The 21,816-nt window shown below is 36.9% G+C and overlaps 1 protein-coding gene across 1 annotated transcript; it reads right to left on the bottom strand.

Annotated features, from left to right (window-relative positions):
* LOC149821592 (uncharacterized) lies at positions 1 to 16,187 on the bottom strand. The gene is made up of 14 exons (XM_089981173.1): positions 15,699 to 16,187; positions 15,158 to 15,538; positions 6,074 to 6,248; positions 4,728 to 4,811; positions 4,401 to 4,642; positions 4,046 to 4,277; positions 2,526 to 2,605; positions 2,359 to 2,443; positions 1,452 to 1,583; positions 1,261 to 1,374; positions 1,053 to 1,100; positions 754 to 835; positions 504 to 557; positions 1 to 414 (listed from the first exon to the last, which is right to left on the bottom strand). The coding sequence occupies exons 2-14, from the start codon at positions 15,373 to 15,375 to the stop codon at positions 314 to 316; spliced, it is 1,647 nt and encodes a 548-aa protein (XP_089837299.1). The 5' UTR covers positions 15,376 to 15,538; positions 15,699 to 16,187; the 3' UTR covers positions 1 to 313.
* Positions 16,188 to 21,816: the final 5,629 nt, after the last annotated feature.

Raw genomic sequence — 21,816 nt, 5'->3', positions numbered from 1 at the left:
GTAGGAAAAAGAGAAAAAATTGCAATCATATTTATGAGAAAGAAAATAAGATATATACACCTAAAGAGCCGTTTGGTAAAAGAATCATATTTATGAGAAAAACTAATTTACATGACCTGAATCAAGAAAAAATAACAAACAGGATCACTCTCCACTTCCCCACGCTTTTACCTTTTGATGGAAAAAGATAGGGTGCCATATTATGCGCCAATTTCTTGCCTTTCAGAGCCTTTATATTGCAAATCAAATCATCTTCATTAAAAAAAAAAGGATGATATAAAACACAATGCTGGCCACACTGAAGTAGTTATCATTATGAAGGTGATGGCTTCTTGGCCTCAGCAACTTCTAGTTGTGGAGGCAAGAGGTTCAAGAAGCTCCCTAGAGGAGGCGCATTAGATCCAGGGGTCGACTCTGTAACATCAGCAAAAGAGTTTTAGAAGCCCAGGTACTGAACAAGAGAAAACAAAAATCAATCCCAAATTGTTTATTTGATATGTTACCGAAGAGAGTCTTGATTGATGGTTTCTTTGTTTTGCACTTCTTCTTCAACTCAGCTGCATAAAAGATGTTCAACGGAAAGAACTTAGAAACAGGAAGAGAGATAAAGTTTGTAAAGGCACAAGTGACGTAACAAACTTAAACAAAAAGGAGTTGAAAATGCTCATGTTCCTATATGATAAAAATAACAGTACCCTAAATTCTATCAGATGGATCTGCAGATCAGAGAGAGAGAGAGAGAGAGAGAGAGACCAATTCCTGGAACTTGATCGCTCACTATTTCAAAGTTCTTGTAAGTGTAACCCACAAAGTTGAGGTCCTTAGAAGAAAGCATCTGTGCACCAAATAAAATAAATGAGCCAAATCATATCTGTAAATTATTTGACAATTAAATCTTAAAATAAAAATAAACTAAAAAAGAAACAGAAGAGATTTTTCATATAAAGACCAAAAAAAGAAAAAAAGAAATTCCATAGACAGAACATGGGCGTGAAGATAGACAGAGGCATACAAGATAATAACATCCAGACAGGAGATAATTACAAGCTTACCTTTCTCCAAGGGCCTGATCTTGATGGAGTTAGCATCTGGTTTTCAGACTGCAAAACCAATCATACAAATTTATGAGAATACAGGAGACAATGTACATCACAGTAAAGCTAGCTGCACTCTCATAGTATGTGCTTATATCTTTCTCTTTCTAGACTATGAGAATAGTCAAAGATTATACTTCCTTTGAGGAAGAAAGCCATGTACTACCTCTTCAAACTTCTCAAAATTCCGAGTGTCCAATTCATCATTGACCTCAGGAATAAATGCAGCCTCCATCTGATACAATTTATCCCATTGGACGCCTTTAAACCATGGATGGGCCTAATATTAACAAGCTGTTAATATTTCATGTGTTGTCAAAATCAGACAAAGATTTCGGCATCAATAACACAAAACACCTTTATTTCATGAGCTCCTTTTGTTCCAAGTCTTTGTTCAACATTACATAATAGTTTGATTATTATGTCTTTAGCTTCCTCTGATAGCTTAGCTTCTTCAGGAAATTTTAAATGATTTCTCCAGTTCACTATCTGTAGAAGAAAAATAGAAGAGTCAAGGCACAAGACATGCAGAAAAAGACAACACTTACGATGGTGCAAACTTCAGGCTTATGAGATAACATATTCTTATCTGTAATGTGACCGAAAATACACGACCACCACAGGTAGCAGTGTTAGTACATCTAATTTCCCATGAAAATGACAAATGCTGCTTTTAGCACAATAGTTTTTTCTTCATAATAATAAAAAAAAAATTGAATGCATTTTTCCATTCCCTTTAAATTTTCACATTTATTCTGGGACCCCATTTCAGGCCATGTATCGCATATCACCTTGTTATTCAAATGTCTTGTCCCATTTTTTTCATATTCTAAAGTTTTATTTTTCTTTTATTTAAGAGATCTGAATTTGCATTTCATACATTGGAAAAATATGTTTATTATGGCGAAGCAATTTCCTAATATAAACTGGAATCTCAAGTATGCACTCCATGTATGTGTGTGTTTAGATCTAAAACTTAGTACCAAGATATTCAAAATGAAAGTTCAATTCACAAATAAACATAAAGATAAAATCATGCACATATATGTGCCCTTCTAGTTCATGCCCTCAAGATCAATGCTTCAGGTTTAGAGAACTGCTACGCATTTATAATCTAATATGTAAATAATTTTTGTTACATACGGCAATCTGCATATCCAAAGGAAAACAAAAAGATCAAGCAGTTACCATGAATTCAAAGTGAAGGCAAAGAGACCACAATAATTTCATACACTTTAACAATAAGCCAAATCCTGATCTTTACCTTCCTACAAGTTGACATGGGTTCATCAGAATAAAATGGGGGATATCCCACAAGCATTTCGTACATGATAGCCCCAAGAGACCACCTGCAGAGTGTCATTGAGAAAAGATCATTTTAGGGAGGGCAGTAGAAATTTTAGCCAGACAAAAAGACTAAACAAGTCTCACCAATCACACTCCATTCCATATCCCTTCTTCAACAATACTTCCGGAGCGATATAGTCAGGTGTACCAACAGTTGAATAAGCCTGAAATTTTAGAAAGTGATTCAGTGAACACAGTAAAATTGTTGAAAATTTTTATAATGTAACCACACATACACAGCCCTCACAGGGGCGCCCACTAGGATTGGCAAGCATCAAGATGTCCGGTAGCCCGGGACGCCACAAGTTTGTTTCTCACTGAGATCAAGACCATCACGGGTATGGAGCAGCACTGTGGGTCGGTCCCAAGGTTGCCAGAGTAGGAAGCGGAAGTGGGAAACGATACGGGAAGCGGAAGCGGAAGCGATGCATTTTAAAATGTATAGGAAGCGATGAATAAAAAAAGAAAATATAAGAATTGAATGGGAAACAAAACGAAACACAAATAAAGACTAAAATAAAATTCATTAATATTAAATTTCATGATTTTTTAGTGTAAGAATTAAAGTTTTAATAGAATCTAAAAATGATAACTGACAATTTAGAGAAAGCACATGGAAGTGAGAGAGAGAGAGAGAGAGAAAACACATAAACAACATGAAAAGTTGAGTACCAGAACATATAATAAGAATAAATCAAGTGTGTGGAAAGCATAGGAGAAGCGTGGGAAAACGATGTTCTCATCAAGTTTCAGAAGCAAAGAGTATCACACTTCCAAAGCGAGTTTTTGAGAAGTGAGCTTCCCACCTATCTAGGAAGCTTCCGGTAACTCTGGTTGACTTATAAGCTTAAAACAGTATGAGATCATTAAATAAGATGATGTTAAAATATATCCTAAAGTTTTTCTCATGATATTCAATTTTAAAGACAAATTTGGGCCAATAATCGTAACCATACTTAGAGAATCAGGCTATGTGGCTACTATGATCTCTACATAGTTCTGTAACTCCATCAATCAGATCAGGATCCTCCTAATCAAGATAGATATCCATGTCATGAGTGTGCATCTTACAATGGATGATTTGACTAGAAAAAAAGTCAACAATAAGTTTTGCAGCCATGCTAAAACAAATGGCTATATATGATCTTGACATTAGTATTTTCAGTTAATAAAGGATATAGGCTGACTCATGTTTTGGCCTTGGATAGAAATAAACTGAAGACACAGGATTCACAAATCTAGCCCCATGTAAAAGTTAAAAAGTTTGACCATGGTCAGCCAGTTGGTTGCATTTTTCAGGTCGGTAAGGCCCAAAGACCCTGGTGCATTAGCATAGGATCATTTGAACTAAAGGATGCTGGTATTCACAGAATGCCAGGTCATGTAGAGAACCTAGTAACTAATGGCTTGACACTAATTATGAGAATGCTAAAAATTAGAAAGGTGAATGTGCAACACGTGCTTATACACTGTATATATGTAAAAGAAGGATGCATAACTCCACTGAAGTACACAAGCAACCAATTGTTTGTTTAGGTTCTTGATCTTAGACCATTTTGGTCGGTTGGTATTAAGGCTCTGAATAGTAGACAACAAAATGTTACCAGCATCCTCCTATTCCTTTGCCAATGCAATAGCTGCTCCTGCTGTGTGCGCATTGGTGCCACGTTTGGTCGACCATCCCCCAGCAGTGAATCAGTAGGACTTTTCCCCATTCCATAATCATGCTCGTGTAAGCTTGGAAGGGTAGTGCAATCTAAAGGTTTACATAGCCCAAAATCTGAGAGCTTCATATGTCCATATTTATCCAGCAATAAGTTGTCAGGTTTGATATCTCTGCAACCAAAAACCAATGAATTTAGTCCATTCTTTCTGATTTTATGCAGAGATGGACCCTTTCCAAATATATAATTCAGGGAGAATAAAAGTTCAAAGGCCATATGGTCAACTTAAAAAAACCTGTGAATATAATTGTGCTTGTGGATAGATTCAATAGCTAGAACTGTTTGTCCAATATAAAATCTGGCCTCGTCTTCGGTCAAGATATCTTTTCGCATAAGTAATGTCATCATATCTCCACCAGGTAAGTACTCCATAATCAGATATAAATACTCATCATCTTGAAAAGAACAATAGAGTTTCACAATGCAATTGCTGTCAACCTCAGCAAGAAGATTTCTTTCAGCTTTAACATGCTCAACCTAACCCAACATCATAAAGCACATACAGAAGTCAGGATAAGGCAGGCTAGGAAACAGGATTTTTCACACATCAAACAAAATTCACCTGGCCCCTACGAAGCATCTCTGACTTCTTAAGCTTCTTCATTGCATAAATATGGCCAGTTGCCTTCTCTCTACAAACCCTAACCTGCACTATTAAAATGAAATTACAACCAAATAAAATAAATCAGGGAGAACATGACTACAAGGAACTGGTCCAACATTCAGAAGTCAAAAGCTAAACAAAATATAATATGGTGACAATACAAATCATAAGCCTTTTGAAGGTAGCACATTTATGTCAGCGCGTTGGAAGACCTCATGAAAAAACGTGTTTTGATATGAAAATTGGATGAACTGAACATATTGCCAACAATTTAAGCATGCAACTAGAATCAACAAAAGCAGAGGACATATTTCTTTTCATAACAAGAATCTTCAGCACATGCTCCAATTGGAAAGAATGTCTCAATGCTCACTTAGCCTGCCACCTTACTAAAACAGCTTCTATTATCTATACCATATTTGTTCCACATATAATGAGGACTCATCTTCAGGCTCAAACTTCAAATGTAGGATGACCATAAATAAAGTATTGAGAGGATTATAATTAAAGGAAAAACTAGAATGGAAGAGAACTAGAAAGCTAACATCTGAAACGGCAGAGATTGCAGGTATCCAAAATATCATAGAACACAACAATGAATACAAGGTAGGAGCAATTGGATTCATGTGCTAAAAAGTGATGAAATGAGTTGAGTTGCAATGAATGCAAACCAGCATAACCAGACACTATTATCACTAGGGTTGGGCAACCGGCCCGGCAGCCCGATGGGGCAAGACAACCCAGCCCGCCATGGGCTGGGTTTGGGCCATGATTTTAGGCCCAGGCCCATTAGGTACCGGGCCGAAACCCATCCCGTTATATATGTGGTCCGGGCTCAGAGTTATTTATTAATTTTTTAATAATATAAACATTTTTAAAATTAACTATTACATAGTAACTTGGATAACTATTATTATTTACTTAATTAGTTGCATGAGAACTTGCTATTTGTTAATTATTACTATTTACCTAATTAGTTGCATGGGAACTTGCTATTCTCTCATTAACCCATAATTTCAGTCAAGCATTTATGCATTTTAAGATTGAGCCAGGCCGGACCGAGCCCGCCAGTTGGGCCAGGCCATGGGCTTCTCTTCAAACCCGAGCCCCTTAAGAACCGGGCCAAAACCCAGCCCGTTAGTAAACGGGGCGGACCGTTGACCGGGTCAATGACCCGATCAATTAGTGAGTCGGCCCAGCCCGATTCCCAACCCTTAATTATCACTGGTTAAAAACAGAAATACCAAGAATAACATACTTCAATGGAAATAGAAAAACTGATTGCTAATACTAAAGAAAAGTACCTCTCCAAAAGCACCCCTGCCTATGATCGTCAGAGGTTCAAAATCATCAGAACCCATTTTATGTCTCTGGAGACGCATATACTCAGTCTCCTTTTTCTCCAAAGATCTCAAAAGATTGTTTTGTTCTTCCACAGAAACATCAGCATCAGCCAACTTTCTCTCCAATGTCCATCGCCTGATCCAGAAAAAAAAAATGAGAAAAGATTGTCAATATCAAAAACTGTATATTTTAAAAGATCAATATAACTTCAGATAATGAGCTGAATAAGCTGGATGCCTAGAGTGACAGTATGTTGACCAAGGGGTCCAGGCCCTCCAGGGTTCAAATACTACCAAGAGCACATCACAAGCTTGACTACCAAAAAATGAGGGGGGGGGGGGGGGGGGGGGGATGTCAGGTAATCCAGAACTCATGACAAAAAAAAGCCACCCATGGGAAATTAACTAATTTCAAATAGAGTTCACAATACAAATTTGGTGGTACATAGAAATAAGCACCCAAACATCTCCACCAGCCTCTATTCAGATGAAGAGAAGGTAAGCATGAACAATTCAGATTCAGATAGTAACTTCAAATGTGAAATAAAATCCACCTGGAAAAGGCATAACAGCATCAATCCAGCCCTTACAGGCATAGTTGCACCTTACAGTATGCAGGAGCATAGATGGCAGTCGCATGATGCATGAGGAATATGTTGACAACGTCAAATGCATAGGAGAGGGACCATGACAGACAAACATTAGAGATCACAGTACTAAAGATTAGAAATACAGTAGCCAGGGATTTTGAAGACTAAAATGCCAATGACAAAAGGGTTAAGAATGACAAGTGAAAACCAATCTGTGACATTTTGAGCGAATACTGACTCATTCAGTAAAATATCAGAAAAACATGAGAAACCAACTGAATCGAAGAAAACCATACAAAATGGACTCTATTTGTAGCAGTTGGACTAGCTCCAACGACTAAAAATTCCTAGTCAACACTAGGTTGACTAGTAAAAAAAATAAGAAAATAACAATATTACAAGTATTTAAATATATACATAATACATATTTATATACATATATAATATGTATACATATATGTATACATATAGATACATATATATATAGAATATATATATTATATGTATATACAATTTAACACTCCCCCTCGAACTTACGGTAAAATAACCGAAAGTTTGCTAAGTGAAATCTAAGAGTTGAGAGAGGTTTGGTAAAGAAATCTACCAATTGGTACTTTGAAATAACATAAGGTAGATCAAGGGTGTCTTGAAGGTATTTATCTCATGCATAACGGCAATCTAACTCGATGTGTTTGCTTCTCTCATGAAATGTGTGATTGTTGGCAAAGTAGATCCTGAGATAGTGCTCTTATTGTTACAACACATCTTTAAAGCTCCTTGAATTTAGATTTTCATATCGGTCAACAGTCTTCTCAGCCATATCACCTTCATCGTAGTAGTAGTCATGGTTCGATATTCAACATCTGCTGAAGAAAGAAAGACATTTTTTTGCTTTTTGCACCATCACGAGATTAGAGATTCACTTAAGAAAACACAAACACTTTTGGTCGAGTGTTTATTGTTGGGATCACCTCTCCAATCTGCATCAATATAAACAATCAAATCTAATGCAGACGAATACTACATAAACATGCCTCTAGAAATAAAAATTTTAAGATATCTAAAAATACGCAAAACAACCCTCATGTCAACAGATATGGGAGCATGCTAAAATTGACTAGTTGTGTGTGCAGCATGTGCAATATCAGGTATAGTAATTGATAAATAAAAGAGAGTTTCAATAAGTTGTCAATAAGGTGTTGGATCATTAAGAGGCTCCTCATCACCAATTTTCACTTTAAATTTGTAACTTCGGGACTATCAACCCTCTTATCATCCGTGATACCAAACCTGAGAATAATATAAGAAACAAATTTAGACTCAAATAATAGATACCCTCAAGGAGAATAAGCAACCTTTATACCTAGAAAGTATCTTAAAAAATCAAAATCAGTTGTTTCAAAATTAGTTTTAAGAATTTTTTTAATATTTTCAACTCTATGTTTGTCCCATTCAATGATAGTCATATCATCAAAGTAGAGGAGCAAAATGACTGTCATTTCAAATTTATTATAATAGGTAATACCCATTAAGAGTACTTTTATCATTACACATTTATGTAATAGGTTGTGCCCATTAGAGGCACTTCAATCTTTTTGTATTTTATTTTATTTTTTTGTAATTTCCTTTTAATGTAAGGGCTTTATGATCAAATGATCATAAAGTCTCGCGCCAACGGCTATAAATATAGTTGTTGAGAGCTTCCAACGACTATATAGGGCTCCCTTGGCCCCTTTTGAGATGTATAAAAAGGGACACCTTGTCCCTATTTTTATTAATGCTTTCTTCTGATCTTATGTATTTGCCATTGATTGGCTTGTGTATTCTCCCCTTGTGGACTTGTGCTTGTGGACTTGTGCTTGTGCACTCTCTTTTGATCATTATATGTCATTGGTGGCTCTTTTGTATTTCTCTTGCTTTCATTACAAATCAATATCACAATTTTTTTTCAAACTTGAAAATTATTGAATTTTGGATACATTTGGATGTCCTAATCTTTTATACTACAAATCTATATCTAATTTTTGAACATTACAACAAAAAGTATTTTTGGATATCTCCAAAAAAAACATATAATAAAGGCCTTCTTCTCTATAACCTTTCCCAATCAACTTCACGGACCGACGATCCTACACCCAACATAGAAGTTTTAAATTTAATTTGGAAATGCATCTAATTTTTTGAATTTTTTTTTTAGTTTGAAAGATTTTTCTCAAAATTTCCTATTTAATTTCGAAAGAGGTACCATCAGCATTGAAAACATTTGACTCTCTTAAGTTAGTATGGCATCCAGTTGAATATCATGACTTTGGGTCATCTGAAAAGATGCACCAAAATCGATAAGCCAAGGAGACTTACCAAGGGTGGAATAAGATGAAATTGCGGCTTTGATTGAAGAATATGGACCTCCAAGAAGAGGTTGAAGAGCTTCCACCAATTGTGACCAAGACATTGCTCCAATTGATGAATCTTGAGGAGCATCAACAACCTTTGTCTCTTGAGGTGGTTCAACCAAAGCCATCTTCCTTTTGTCCCTTCTTCTCAACTTAGGACACAAGTTTTATGTGTCCTGGTTCATGACAATAATGACAAAAAAAAATTCTTTTATTGTAATACTCATTTGCTTGTCTCTCAAAGTGTGGTAGTCTACATGCATGAGTATAGGTTATGGGCCTAGAAACGGCCAATACAAATTTTTCATCATTTTTAAGAGAATGCTTCTTCAATCTATTATCTTATATACTTAGCTCCTCTATTTTATCAACAATAGAGGAAATTTCTCTTTTCCGTAAAAAGGCAGATTTTGTAGATTCAAATTCGGGCTTCAATCCATTCAAATTGATAGAAATACCCCATGTCCATTTGCTTTTGTCGGAGCTCAATGTCTTCTGGGCAATGCTATTTTGGTTTAAAAAGTGTCAATTCTTCTCAAAGTTCAAATAACTCATTATAATATTCCCTTATACTTTTGTCACCTTGAGTCATAGTTCGAACTTTGTCATGCAAGTTGCAACATGTACAATATCCTTAAGGGAATACATATTTTTGGGGTATTCTCAAGCTTTATTGGCATATCCATTATTTTCACTTTTTCTCATAATTAGATAAGCCTTAGTTTTCTCTTCATCTGAAAGAGGAACTTCCTTTCCGTTCTCCACCTTAGTGAGAACTAGTTTAGGCTCTGAATCGGATCCATCAACTAATCATCACAACCAGTGTTATTAAAAACGCGCCTCAAGGCGCAAAAAGCGTGCCTCGCCTCAAGGCGAGGGGCTTTATGCCTTGAGGAACACATATAAAGCGCAAAAGGTTCAAGGCGTGCGCCTCATACGCCTTGAGGCGCACGCCTTGGGGCGAAATGCGCCTCAATGAGAGGCGTATGCGCCTCATTTTGTTGGTAAAACGGGGGTCAAAGCCCCCATTTGACCAAAACTTAGATGTTATTAAATCAGCCCCACCCCCCATCCTAAGCCCTAATTTTTTATTTTGTCTCGCAGTCTCTCTCTCACATCTCGCATTCTCTCTCTCGTCTCTCGCTCATCTCTCTCTCGCAGTCCCTCATTCGTCTCTCGTAGTCTCTCACTTGCCTCTCACTCATCTCTCTCTCACAATCCCTCACTCGTCTCCCACTTCTCTTCTCGTTCTCTCCCACCTCTCTTCATCTCGTCTGTCAACCTAACCCGAGCTTGGGTTTCGGAAGAAGAAGAAGAAGAAGAAGAGGTACATGTTTTATATATTTGTATATATTTTTCTTTTATGTTATTTTTTTGTGCAAAATTTCAGTCTGCAGTTCAGTTGAGTTCTAATCTCCTTTAGTGTTAAAATTTGTAACGAGCATATACGAGTCAAGCTAAGCCAAGTAGCCATTGTTCACATTCAGCTTGTTAAGCCTCTTTTATGAGTTTGAGTGGCTCGGCTTGTTTCACTGCCCTGCATGCTCAAACTCTTCAAAATGTTCCGATAAAGGAAAAAAGGGGAGATGGGAAGATGAAATACACAAGAACAAACACACTTAGGGTGTGTCTGCATGGCTTGCGGTTCAAGATCCGATCTAGACATGCGGACCACCCCAAATCCGACCTTCATTCAACTGGGGGATCTCTGAGGTCTCAAAACCGTTAGAAATCCAAAATTTCTAACCGAGAAAAAAGGGAATGGCCTGAGATCATGAATCTGAAAAAGTATCAAGATATACAAATTTGATTTTATTTTAATTAAGGTTTCTGTTTGGGAAAAAAATTCAAATCTGATCCATTTGCACTCTTGTATTGATTTTGGTTGTGCATGAAACGCCTAAGCAATAAGAGATTTTACACTTCTTTACAATAGATTTAGTGTGGCCTTGGGGGCATTGGAATGATCACGTTTCAAACTTAGTTCTGGTTTAGATTTAGGTTGAATATCTAACAAATCCATATCCAATTAGCAGGATTCAGTAGAGCTGGCAGGTAGTAAATAATCAGATTCGAGTTCAATATGCAGTCTTACACAGAGTTACCGGAAGCGCCTAGGCAAAAGGGGAAGCGCGCCTCCCCGAAGCGCGCTTCGGAAGCGCGAAACGTCGCGCTTCCGAAGCGTGAGGGGAAGCGTCCCCCTTTTTTGGGAAGCGTGCTTCCCTTTTATGGGAAGCGCTTCCCCCACGCTTCCCCCTCGCTTCCCCATTTTTTCCATTTTTTTCACTTCCCCTCGCTTCCAGTTCGCTTCCTAGGTCGTTTCCGAGACGGTTCGGAATTTTCTTCTAAGTGGTCCCACGCTTCCCCGCTTCCTAAATTTTTGAAAGTGCCTCGCTTCCCGCTCCCGCTTCCCGTATCGCTTCCCGCTCCCGCTTCCTCGACTGGTAACTCTGGTCTTACATCTGAATCTGAACCAAATCAGAATTTAAACCCATAGGATAATGAACTAATTACATATAGAATGTATCTGATTACCAGTCAATGTAGGCTCCGTATTATATTTTCCCATATGACTCTGAATTTGAATTTAAAGTAAGATCTTACTAGGTTGGATTCTGTAATGCCTACAATAAAGATGAATTTAACCCCTTTGCATCTAGTTACTTAAGCATTAGAGATTTTTTTTCTATACTGTACAATTTTAAAAGATTCAAAATAAATCTAGCAAAAATCTCATATTTTTTCCGTATTTATTTGAGATTTTTTTATTTTTTATTGGTTGTTGCTTCATCAATAAAGCATTTCTTATTTATTTATAATTTTAGATCATTTTTATAGTTTTTTTAAGTTACAAAAAACAAATTTTTTTGAGGCTTACGCTTTGCGACTCGAGGCTTACGCCTCGCCTCAGATTTTGGTGGAGCGCCTCGCTACGCCTCAACGCTTTTCACAACACTGCTCACAACCCTTTCCCCAAATATGGTGTTTCATAATTGAAGAACACATTACATAGATTGTATTGTTAAGCTTAATGGGCACGATGGTGACACTTTCTTTGTCATCAATTTTTACAAGGGTAAGAGAGATACATAGAGGGGGAAAGAGATGAGATGACAAAGAGAAATAGATATAGGAAAGGAACAAGAGCACAAGCACCCAAACCAACGAACCAAGCCAATCTTCAAGAGAGCAATGCACGATCACACAAACACTTGAATGTGAATCACCAATGAGCAAGCACCACCAAGCTTTGATACTATGTAAAGAGAGGAAGAAAAGGCCTTCATGCACGAACAAGTGTCCACCAAGGATTCCAAAGTGCACAAGCACAAATGCCACTAATGGGCACACTCACAAACAAGCACAAATGCGACTAAGGGATCACTCACAAAGTGCTACTAAGAGCATATTTCACACAAATGCCACTAAGGGTTTGCATAAGAGAGTAAAAAATATTATTTTATTAAGTCACAAAAATGCAAGAAGCATTACATGAACGAGGGAATTTACCCCCTTTGTAAAAACACAAAGAAGCCCAAAAGAGTCATTGGAGATAGTCCAACGTCTCTATTTGTAACCGTTGGACTTGCTCCAATGGTTAGAAATTCCTAGTCAATACTAGGTTGACTAGTCAAAAAGAAAGGAAAATAAGAAAAAAAAATATTACAAGTATTTAATATATATAATACACATTTATACATACATGAGTATGTATACATATAGACACACACACACACATATATATAGAAGATATATGTCAGCGTTGTATGTATCGCAACTTTTGGAGAAACCGATACGATACACACTCGTATCACTATACGAGTGTGTATCGTATCTATATTGGCTGTATTATATGATACACTCTTGCATCGACTCGTATTGTACGATACACCTTCGACACGCTTTAAAAAAGCTAAAACTAAAAGTTATTTTTTTACTTTTTGAGTTTTAAATACCTCTTGAAGGCCAACTCCATCATTTGTATAGATGGCCATTACAGGAGAACAAACACACCCTAGGAGTCGTGAAAGCAATTTGGGGGTCGATCTGTGAGCAAGAGAGAGGGATTTTGCAATTTTCTTAAGAGTGCATTTCCACACTTTTTTTCACTCAAAAAATTATATTCTTTGCTTCTTATTGAGTTTTTTTAGGGAAACTGCTAGGACTTAAGTTTGTTATGTGTGTGTAAACTTGTTGTCGAATATTTGTATGCCTATATTTTAATTTGGTGGTTAATTGGTTATGTTTTATTTTAGATCTTTTGATGTTGTCTTCATATTCATCTTATTGAAATTATTCTGCATGGCAATATTGTAGAAGCATGGATGATAAAACACGACCAGGGTCATCATTGAGATGTCCGTTTTGTGAAGCTATTATTAGAGGTGGACTGCATAGATTTAAGCAACATATTGCAGGTCTTCATCAAAATGTACATTCATGTGATTATTCATCTATTCCTGCCACTTTTCATGATGATGTTATTGTTGAACTAGAAAAAATTCAAAGAAGAAGAATTTTGCAAAAATGTAAAGAAAAAAAACTTTCAACCATTGTTCCAGATTCTGAAGATGATGATGATGACCCTCTTGCCAAAAAAATAGCCGAAGATAAAGAGATCATCGTGCGGTAGTTGGATGCATCACTGAGGAATTATTGTCCTAATGTTTGGCAAATAGGCTCTAAAAGATAGTTTAGTTTTAAGATCCTTATAATCTAGAACTTTAGAGATGAAGATTGGCATGTAAGACATTGATTAAATGTAATGTTTTTAGTTATCATAAACTCTTAGTAGTTTAGTTATGACTTATAACATTTTAGTATAACTTGGATGTGAATTTAATATTGTTAGTTAAGACTTTAATTGTGTTTAAAATTTAAATAATGTAATTGCCTTTTATTTACAATGTCAGTTATCAATTGCATGGGTTGTTATTAATTTTAGCAGGAAAAGAAGAAGAAGAAGATGATGATGATGATGATGATGATTTTTGAAGTTTTATATAATATTTTGTTTTTGTAATATGAAAGTATGAGTCTTGTGGCATGAGTCTTATGTAGCTCATAGAGACATTATGTAGCTCATAGAGAAAGAAATGCTTCATTTGTGATTTTATGGTTGTATTTTGTGCAATTCATCATTGTTTCATGTGTTATGCTTTTTTTATAACTTTTGTTAATTTTTTCTGATTTTCTTGATTTTTTTTGGAAATTTTGAAAATTTACAATACAATACGTTACAGGCTAATTTCCACACGACTAATACAGATAACGATACGATACTTACAACCTTGATATATATACATTATATGTATATACAGTTTAACAGAATCCTCTCCCAATCAAAATTACAGTGATGTCCACCTAAATCTCCACCTGCATAACTAAACATTTACAAGCTATAGAAATGTGCCAGGATTAACTGAATTTTGAAAATCAAAATTATAATTCCAAACTAACACCCACATATCAGGTCTTAAACTCCAACTCAAATTGATTGGAGATCGCGATATGGGACTTAATAAAAACACTGTACACATCTGTCAGGTATCCAAGTTCAAATATCGTATGGATCAGGAATTCCAGCTGAAACAGATTGCTTAATGAATGTATCCAAAGATACCTCAAGTGATGATCCATGAACTGTTATCTTTCCAAAGATATACAACGTTGCCAATTAAGAAAAAAAACAAATTTTCATGTAAAAGTTGAAAGAAAGATATTCATAAACCCTTCAATGGGAAGAAAAATAGAAATAATATGTTCCCCATATACACACATGTAGCAACTGCTGGAGTCCAGCAAACCGTAAAAGAGATGCAAGTGTCAATTTCATACATAAATAAACAAAACACGAGCAAACATCAACTTGTTACGGTATTAAAGTTGGGAATTCCCATGCGCATCCAAAAAATAAATGTTGCAATTCAAACTGTTATAGTTTTTTTTTCCTAGTCAATCTTGCAACATGTGGGGTGTCAGGAGGAGTGATAAGACAAAAAAAGCACAATCATCCAAACCCAAATAAAGAAAGGAATCAGGGGAAAATACGAAAACTATACCTCTCCTTCCGCTCTTGCAAACTCTTCATCTGAGACTTGTAGTGATTCTCGATATACTGTTTCGCAGCCGCGACCCTCTGCTTAGTGACATTTGACGGCGCGTCCTCGTTCGTGGGCTTCATCCCTTCCTTCACGTTCGTCGTGTCCTTCTTCTTACTCGACGACCGCAGCTTATCTCTTGGTTGAAACTTCTGAAACCAGCTCCTAGTCGAGTCCATTTCTCAACAGAAAACCGACAAAAACCATCAAACTCTAACTCCAAATCCCACAATTCACCGATAAACTTCGGAAACAAAACCGCTCCCTGACACGCAACCCTTCGTACGCATCAATACCGAATACTTATTCAAAACCCTGGAGTTCCCTCAAATCACGATTTTCCTGCCAAAATAGGACCAAAATCCCAAACGTTATTCCTTATGCCAGAAAGAATTACATACCAAATCCTGCATATATCCACATAAAACGCTCCAAATTTCCCCACAATTGAATCCAATCAAGATGAATTGTGCAACAATAAAGGCGAAAAGAAAGCCCTAACCTGGGCGATATATTCTGCGAGCACCACGAAAGAATCTTCGCACCTTCAAAAGAAAAATCGCGAAATTCGTCGAGAAAATCAATCAAAACATCACGAACCGAACAATTCCACTACCAGATTCGAACAGTTTGCGAAACAAAAACCCTACCCGGCGCAACTTTACCAAATCCCACACGAGACTGCCCCCACCGACTCCACATGCGGAACCCCAGCGACTCCCGATCAAAACACCTCGAAACCTGCCACGGAATCCGATCTCAATACCGTAATTCCCGCAATATAGCGAGTCCACGCGGAGGAGAAAACCCAGTAAAATCGGGAAAACGACTTCGCGCGAAAGGAGATTCCCGGGTTACCGATCAAAGGAAAATGCGGGCGATCGCGTCACCTAAAACGCCCCACGACGGTGGTTGGAATTCGCAACGAATAACGACGACCGCCGTTTCGGCCGAATCCTCGTCGCTACGGAAATTGAACGAGATAGAGAGAGAGAGACAGATTCCCGGCCGGGATTTTAAATACCCTCTATTTATTTCTTAGATATTTATTTATTTTAGTTATTAGAAATCGGAATTTGATGGTCTGTCTAGGAAAGTAAAAAAAAAAGGAAGGAAACAAAGAGGATCGATCACACAAGCGCGAAACTCATATACGTTGCTTGACTGTGCCTTAGTGGATCGTCCATCTTAATCCGCCAAACCGGTCCGAACCCAAATTGGAATATTGGGCTAATCTACCTAACCACATCTACCTTTGAACCTTCGTGGGTAAGAAACCTCTTAGTGAAAAAATCTTTACATCTTGTTTTTCACGTGTACGCCCAATTGTGTGGGAGTTGAAAAATCAATGACTTGCAACATACTGACTTGTCAACCCTCAAAAAATTGTATTTTTAGGTTGAAACATATGATACAAGTAGGGGTGTAACCGGTAGGGTTCAGGTTCATATTCGGATTCGAGTACAGCTAAAAATTATGGACCCATATGGGTTAGCGGGTTTTGGTATGTATCGGTTCAGGTATAATCACGTTGGATTCTTTGATAGACCCATTTTGATTTGGGTCAGTTTCGGGTTTGAGTATGACTGGAAAAAAATAGACTCGTATGAGTTAACGGGTTGGGTTTTAGCTTCAGTATTGATATGATTTTTAATGATGATGAACCCTCGCCAAAAACCAGGTCAGAGCCAGCGAAAGCAAGAGTGCATAATAGTTAATGAAAATCTGAATTTAAATATAAAATTAAACTGACCAACTTATCTATTAAAGTCTTTTTTATGAAATTAAAAGGAAAAAAGAAAAAGGAAATGGTTCAATCATCCCTATATAGGAAACAGGCTATCTCATTACGGGAACTTGATCTTTGGATTCTAATTGTGGATTCACTGCTCAAACTTGAATTCCTAACAATTATCATGCAAAAGCATTGCCAGCATACAATAAAGTACTTTCAAATGTTCTCATGATAACATTTGTGACCCAATTTTTGTTGGATAACAAAGTAGAAATCATATTTGTTATCATTTTTCTTTTTTTGGATAACATTGCAGAAATCACATTTTTTACCCGAATTGTGAAATTAATAAGAGAGAGAGAGAGGAATACTGGAGTTATTGAGCATTATTTATGTCACAGAAACGGCGAGGTACTCACTGTCACACTTATTGACCCCACAGTAATACTAATGAGTGAATTGATTCCCACCTAGCTCTTGTTGCAGTCACAAATTACAGACATAAATGTTGATCACAAATTACAGACATAATTGCTGAGTACAAGAGCATGGAGAATTATTGAATTTCTCTCTCTAGAAAAGCAGAGGGAACCTCTCTCTCTCTCTCTGTCTCTGGGATCTGATAAGAGTGCAGGCACTGTGCAATAAATAGATGCTACATGATCAGGTTATTAATTTTGCAATGAAATTTTTGAATCTATTAAACCTGAATCTGATTGTGTAAATATCAGGTTTTAGACTAATCTGATCTGGATTCAGTTTTATCTTTTTTTTCATCTGACTCTGGATTCGGTGTAAACATCAGAGAGCATGAGAGTACTAAAGAAACTGCAACACAAGTCCGATTCAAGACTCCTAATCAAAAGCCTACACATCCTAAATTTGTTCAAGTGGGATATATTGACACAGGCAGGACCACAATAGTTTTTTTTTATCTTTACTACAGAGAAAACTCCGGTTAGGCAGACCCCTACCAGTTATTTAACCATACCATTGGGATTCGAACTTGCAACGTCCCAACACAAGGTGATGTGCCCTAACTGCTCCTGCCAGACAAGCTGAGCCCCCCCATTGGTATTTTAAAAGTATGGAAACTAGACAGTGGAAAATATCCGTGTCTCCACACTTGGGGGACTTTTCTGGACCATGGCAATCTAGGTAGGGTTTGATCTTTTTGTGTTTGAGATATGGTGGTGGGCTCCTGTGTTCCCCAGTTACTTTTGTAGCAAATGGGACAATGTGGCTTTTGCAGATTCCAATTGGCAACAAGCTATGTCACAGGGACACTGGACACGCCGTTATTGGGGTGTGTGTTTCTGGTGACACGAGGAGGCATTTTCTATTATTAAAATATCAAAAAATAGTTTTTTATTAATTATAAACTAAAAATTTGTGTCTTCGTATATCTATTTTTCAAAAAATGTTCGAACTTGCAAGCCTCGTGTCCAGGAATCTTTGTGACATAGGCCACAAGTTGACAGGCTAGTGGTGGGTCCCATGTCTCTAGGGCTGCCAACGGGTCGGGTTCGTCTTGGGTACCCAATATGTTTTGAACCCAGATATCCGGGTATAGACATAAAAATGCTGATACGAACGTTATATCCAAGGTGGCCTGAATCCGAACCTAGTAACATGTAGGGTGGTGGGTTTGAACTATGACTTTGTTGATGTCCGACCTGACTTGGATGACTCGAGTGTTTCCTTATATATTTTTATGTAAAAAGGTAATAATTCTGAATACCCCTTAAATTATGTAGGTTAGGTAGATTTCATTTTCTCAACAAAATATAATCTGGCCCCGGACCCGAATCTGAGTGCTTGGATGGTTCGGATACCCAACCTGTTGACAGCCCTCCACAGCAGTAGTTATAATCAAGGGATAATAAATGCTAATTGCAGTCCAATTGGTTTGCCAATCGTATAGCAATAGTAATTGGGTTTGATATCCAATTACAGCAGGATGATTTATTCAGCAATCGAGCCTTAAACCTAGAACAAGCCCAAATCATGTTCAAGCTAGGGCCTTAATAAAAGGGATCCATAAGGATCCAGAGCCACATCCATCTAACTATGTCGATATATTTAGGTAAAGAGGCCATTTTTATGCAGCTCCACTACTGGCAACTACTGAGTGGCTGACTCACTTGTGCGTGAGGTCGGGGTTCGAATCTGCCCTTTAGGCTTGTTGGAAAACACTTTTTTTAAACAAATCAACTTGGCTCAAGCCGAGCTGAACCAGGCTCGAACTTGAGTCAAGCTGATTTTGTACTTTGGACGTTCAATCTCGCCTCGAGCTTGAGCCGAGCTTGAACACATACTTTTTTGAACGAGCCGTGCTTTTTGAGCCTAAGCTCGGCTCGATCGCGGCTCATGTGCACCCCTACTCACTTATCATCCATCTCAATATTTTTCGAGATGGACAATGCACCCATCTTAAGAAATGCCAAGATGGATGGTTGTCAGGCAGGTAGCTGCATGTTCTCCATGCATATAATGTGAATTTTAGATAAATAATTAACAGCGAATCCATCGGTACAAGTGGACCATGTGGCTAACTATATAAATCTATTTAGGTATGTAATTATCAGTGGTTATTATTCAAACACAAGTCTAAAATATGGGTAAATAATGAGAAGGTTCCGAGAAAGATGAACCTAATTAATTGATTTGTTCATCATGAACCATAACCATTCAGCTAGCTGTCTGGATTAGTTTGATCTCACGGCCCTAACCATTACACTTATTGGAACCACACATGTATATGAAAGGGACATTAATTTGTAGGGTTTTCTACTTACCATGTATGCAGTAGGATAATGTTGGAAAGAAACCAATAGATGTGCAAAGCTCACCTTCCATGTAAATCTTTTAGGAAATTCAACAAATAGTTTGTGGGCATATACAGAGCCATCTCAGTCAGTCATCACAGACACAATCCCAACAATGCAATAGAATGTAAAAGCACATGAGGAAGCAAGATAAGGGAATAAAACACAAATTTACTTAAGAAAACACTCTCCAAAAAGAAGTGGAAAGAACACACCTGCCTGGGTCGCCCGAATGGTAGCAGGCCTGAGGAGAAGGTGCTGACCCTTTCATCTCAGGTTCGACTCTCACCAGATGTGCGGGTGCCTTTAACTAGTGGGTTTCGTAAGGGCATGGGTGTTGGTGAACCCACCCTGAGTTTACTTCTTAGGAGGCAAGCCTGTTAAGTGACCAGGTTCTCGGCAACTGTTCCTCATCATCAAAAGAAAAAAGAAAAAAAACATCAGGCCACAAAAAAATTTACTATGTAAAAACTATATTAAAATACTTTCTATTGAAGCCCCAAAGCTTGTAGATCCATTCTCTTTGCACACAGGATTCCAGGTCTCTCACTCTCACATACAAAGCATATAGAGTAATCTCTATCTCTTCCTTTCTCTTTACGAAAACTAGAGGACTAAACACTCTAATATCTGCTAATTAAGACATAAACAAAATTAAATGTAAACCTCATATTTGAAAAAAAAATGCACCACACCAACTTCTAGAAAATGAGAATAAAGTCCAAAGTTGACTTGAACTCCAAGTTGCAAGTATAAATTCTTTGTACTAGAACAATATCTTAATGTGTAGATCTAAGCAACAAGTATTGGTGATCTCACAACAAAAATCATGATATTTTTATAAAAAAAAAACACAACAAAATCATGATATATATTCTTAAAGTGCCACCTATTCTAAAAGTATCGTGATTTATCCTGATAGATCAAGCCCTTTTAAATATTTTTACTATTGATTTTCCAGTTAGAGTTTTATGAATTTTTTATTCATTAATTTTATTTATCTGCTATTTGTTATTAACATGGTATACAGGTGGTGCAAGCACAAAGTAACGGCAGAGATTAAGAGAAAACAATATATGTAGAGAGAGAGAGAGAGAGAGAGAGATTTCAGTGGTTCAGCCAATCTTGGTCTAATGAGAAAACAGGTATGGTAGTTTGTTTATACACTACAGGGATGAAGATCAATAGTGGCGATGAAAGGCGTCACTATTGCTTTCTTTGTCGCCGTTATAGACCTATAACGGCGACAAAAAAGTAGTCGTCCAGTTTTTACCTCTATTGAATAATAACGGTGACAAATATAGGTTGTTGTTAAAGGATACTTCTCAATAACGGTGACTTATCATATAACAATGATGATCTCATAACGGAAACTAGCCTTTAACAGCGACTTCATAGTCGTCGTTATAGGAGATAATGGCAAGAATTAAATTTCGTTATAGCCTATAACGGCAAGCATGAAGTCGTCGTTATATGCTATAATAATGACCTTATAGTAACCATTATAGGCTATGACAGGTTTAAGACCTATAACGACGATACAAAAATGTCATCGTGATAGCTCATAACGGTGACCTCATAATCACCGTTATATGCTATGACGGGTTTAAGACCTACAACAGTGATATAAGAATGTCGCCATTATAGGCCTTAAACCTGCAAAAATAAATTTGTATATTAGTTTTAATTTTTTTTCTTACAGAATTTGCATATGAAACAATAACAATGCAATAAAATTGAACAATAACAATGCAAATGTAATCACTCAAACAATAACAATTCAAACATTACATTCAACAAAATTCAAACAACAATGCAAATGGAATTACTCAAACAATAACAATTCAAACATTACATTCAACAAAATTCAAACAATAACAATGCAAATAAAATCACTCAAATAATAACAATTTAAACATTACACAGTCAAACGAAAGTATATGATAGCTTTTAATATTCATTAACAGAAACATAAGTTCAAGTTGCCCAATCATTGATATGATTAGCTGGAATCTCTCTCATCAATAGCCCAATGAAATCACGCAATAGTGAATTAA

Source organism: Nuphar pumila, chromosome 11 (genome assembly GCF_984573655.1).
Source record: "Nuphar pumila chromosome 11, dmNupPumi1.hap1.1, whole genome shotgun sequence".
In the NCBI taxonomy this organism is placed as follows: Eukaryota; Viridiplantae; Streptophyta; class Magnoliopsida; order Nymphaeales; family Nymphaeaceae; genus Nuphar; species Nuphar pumila.
The sequence above is the reverse complement of the archived record's forward strand: the minus strand, read 5'-3'. Positions and strand labels throughout refer to the sequence as shown.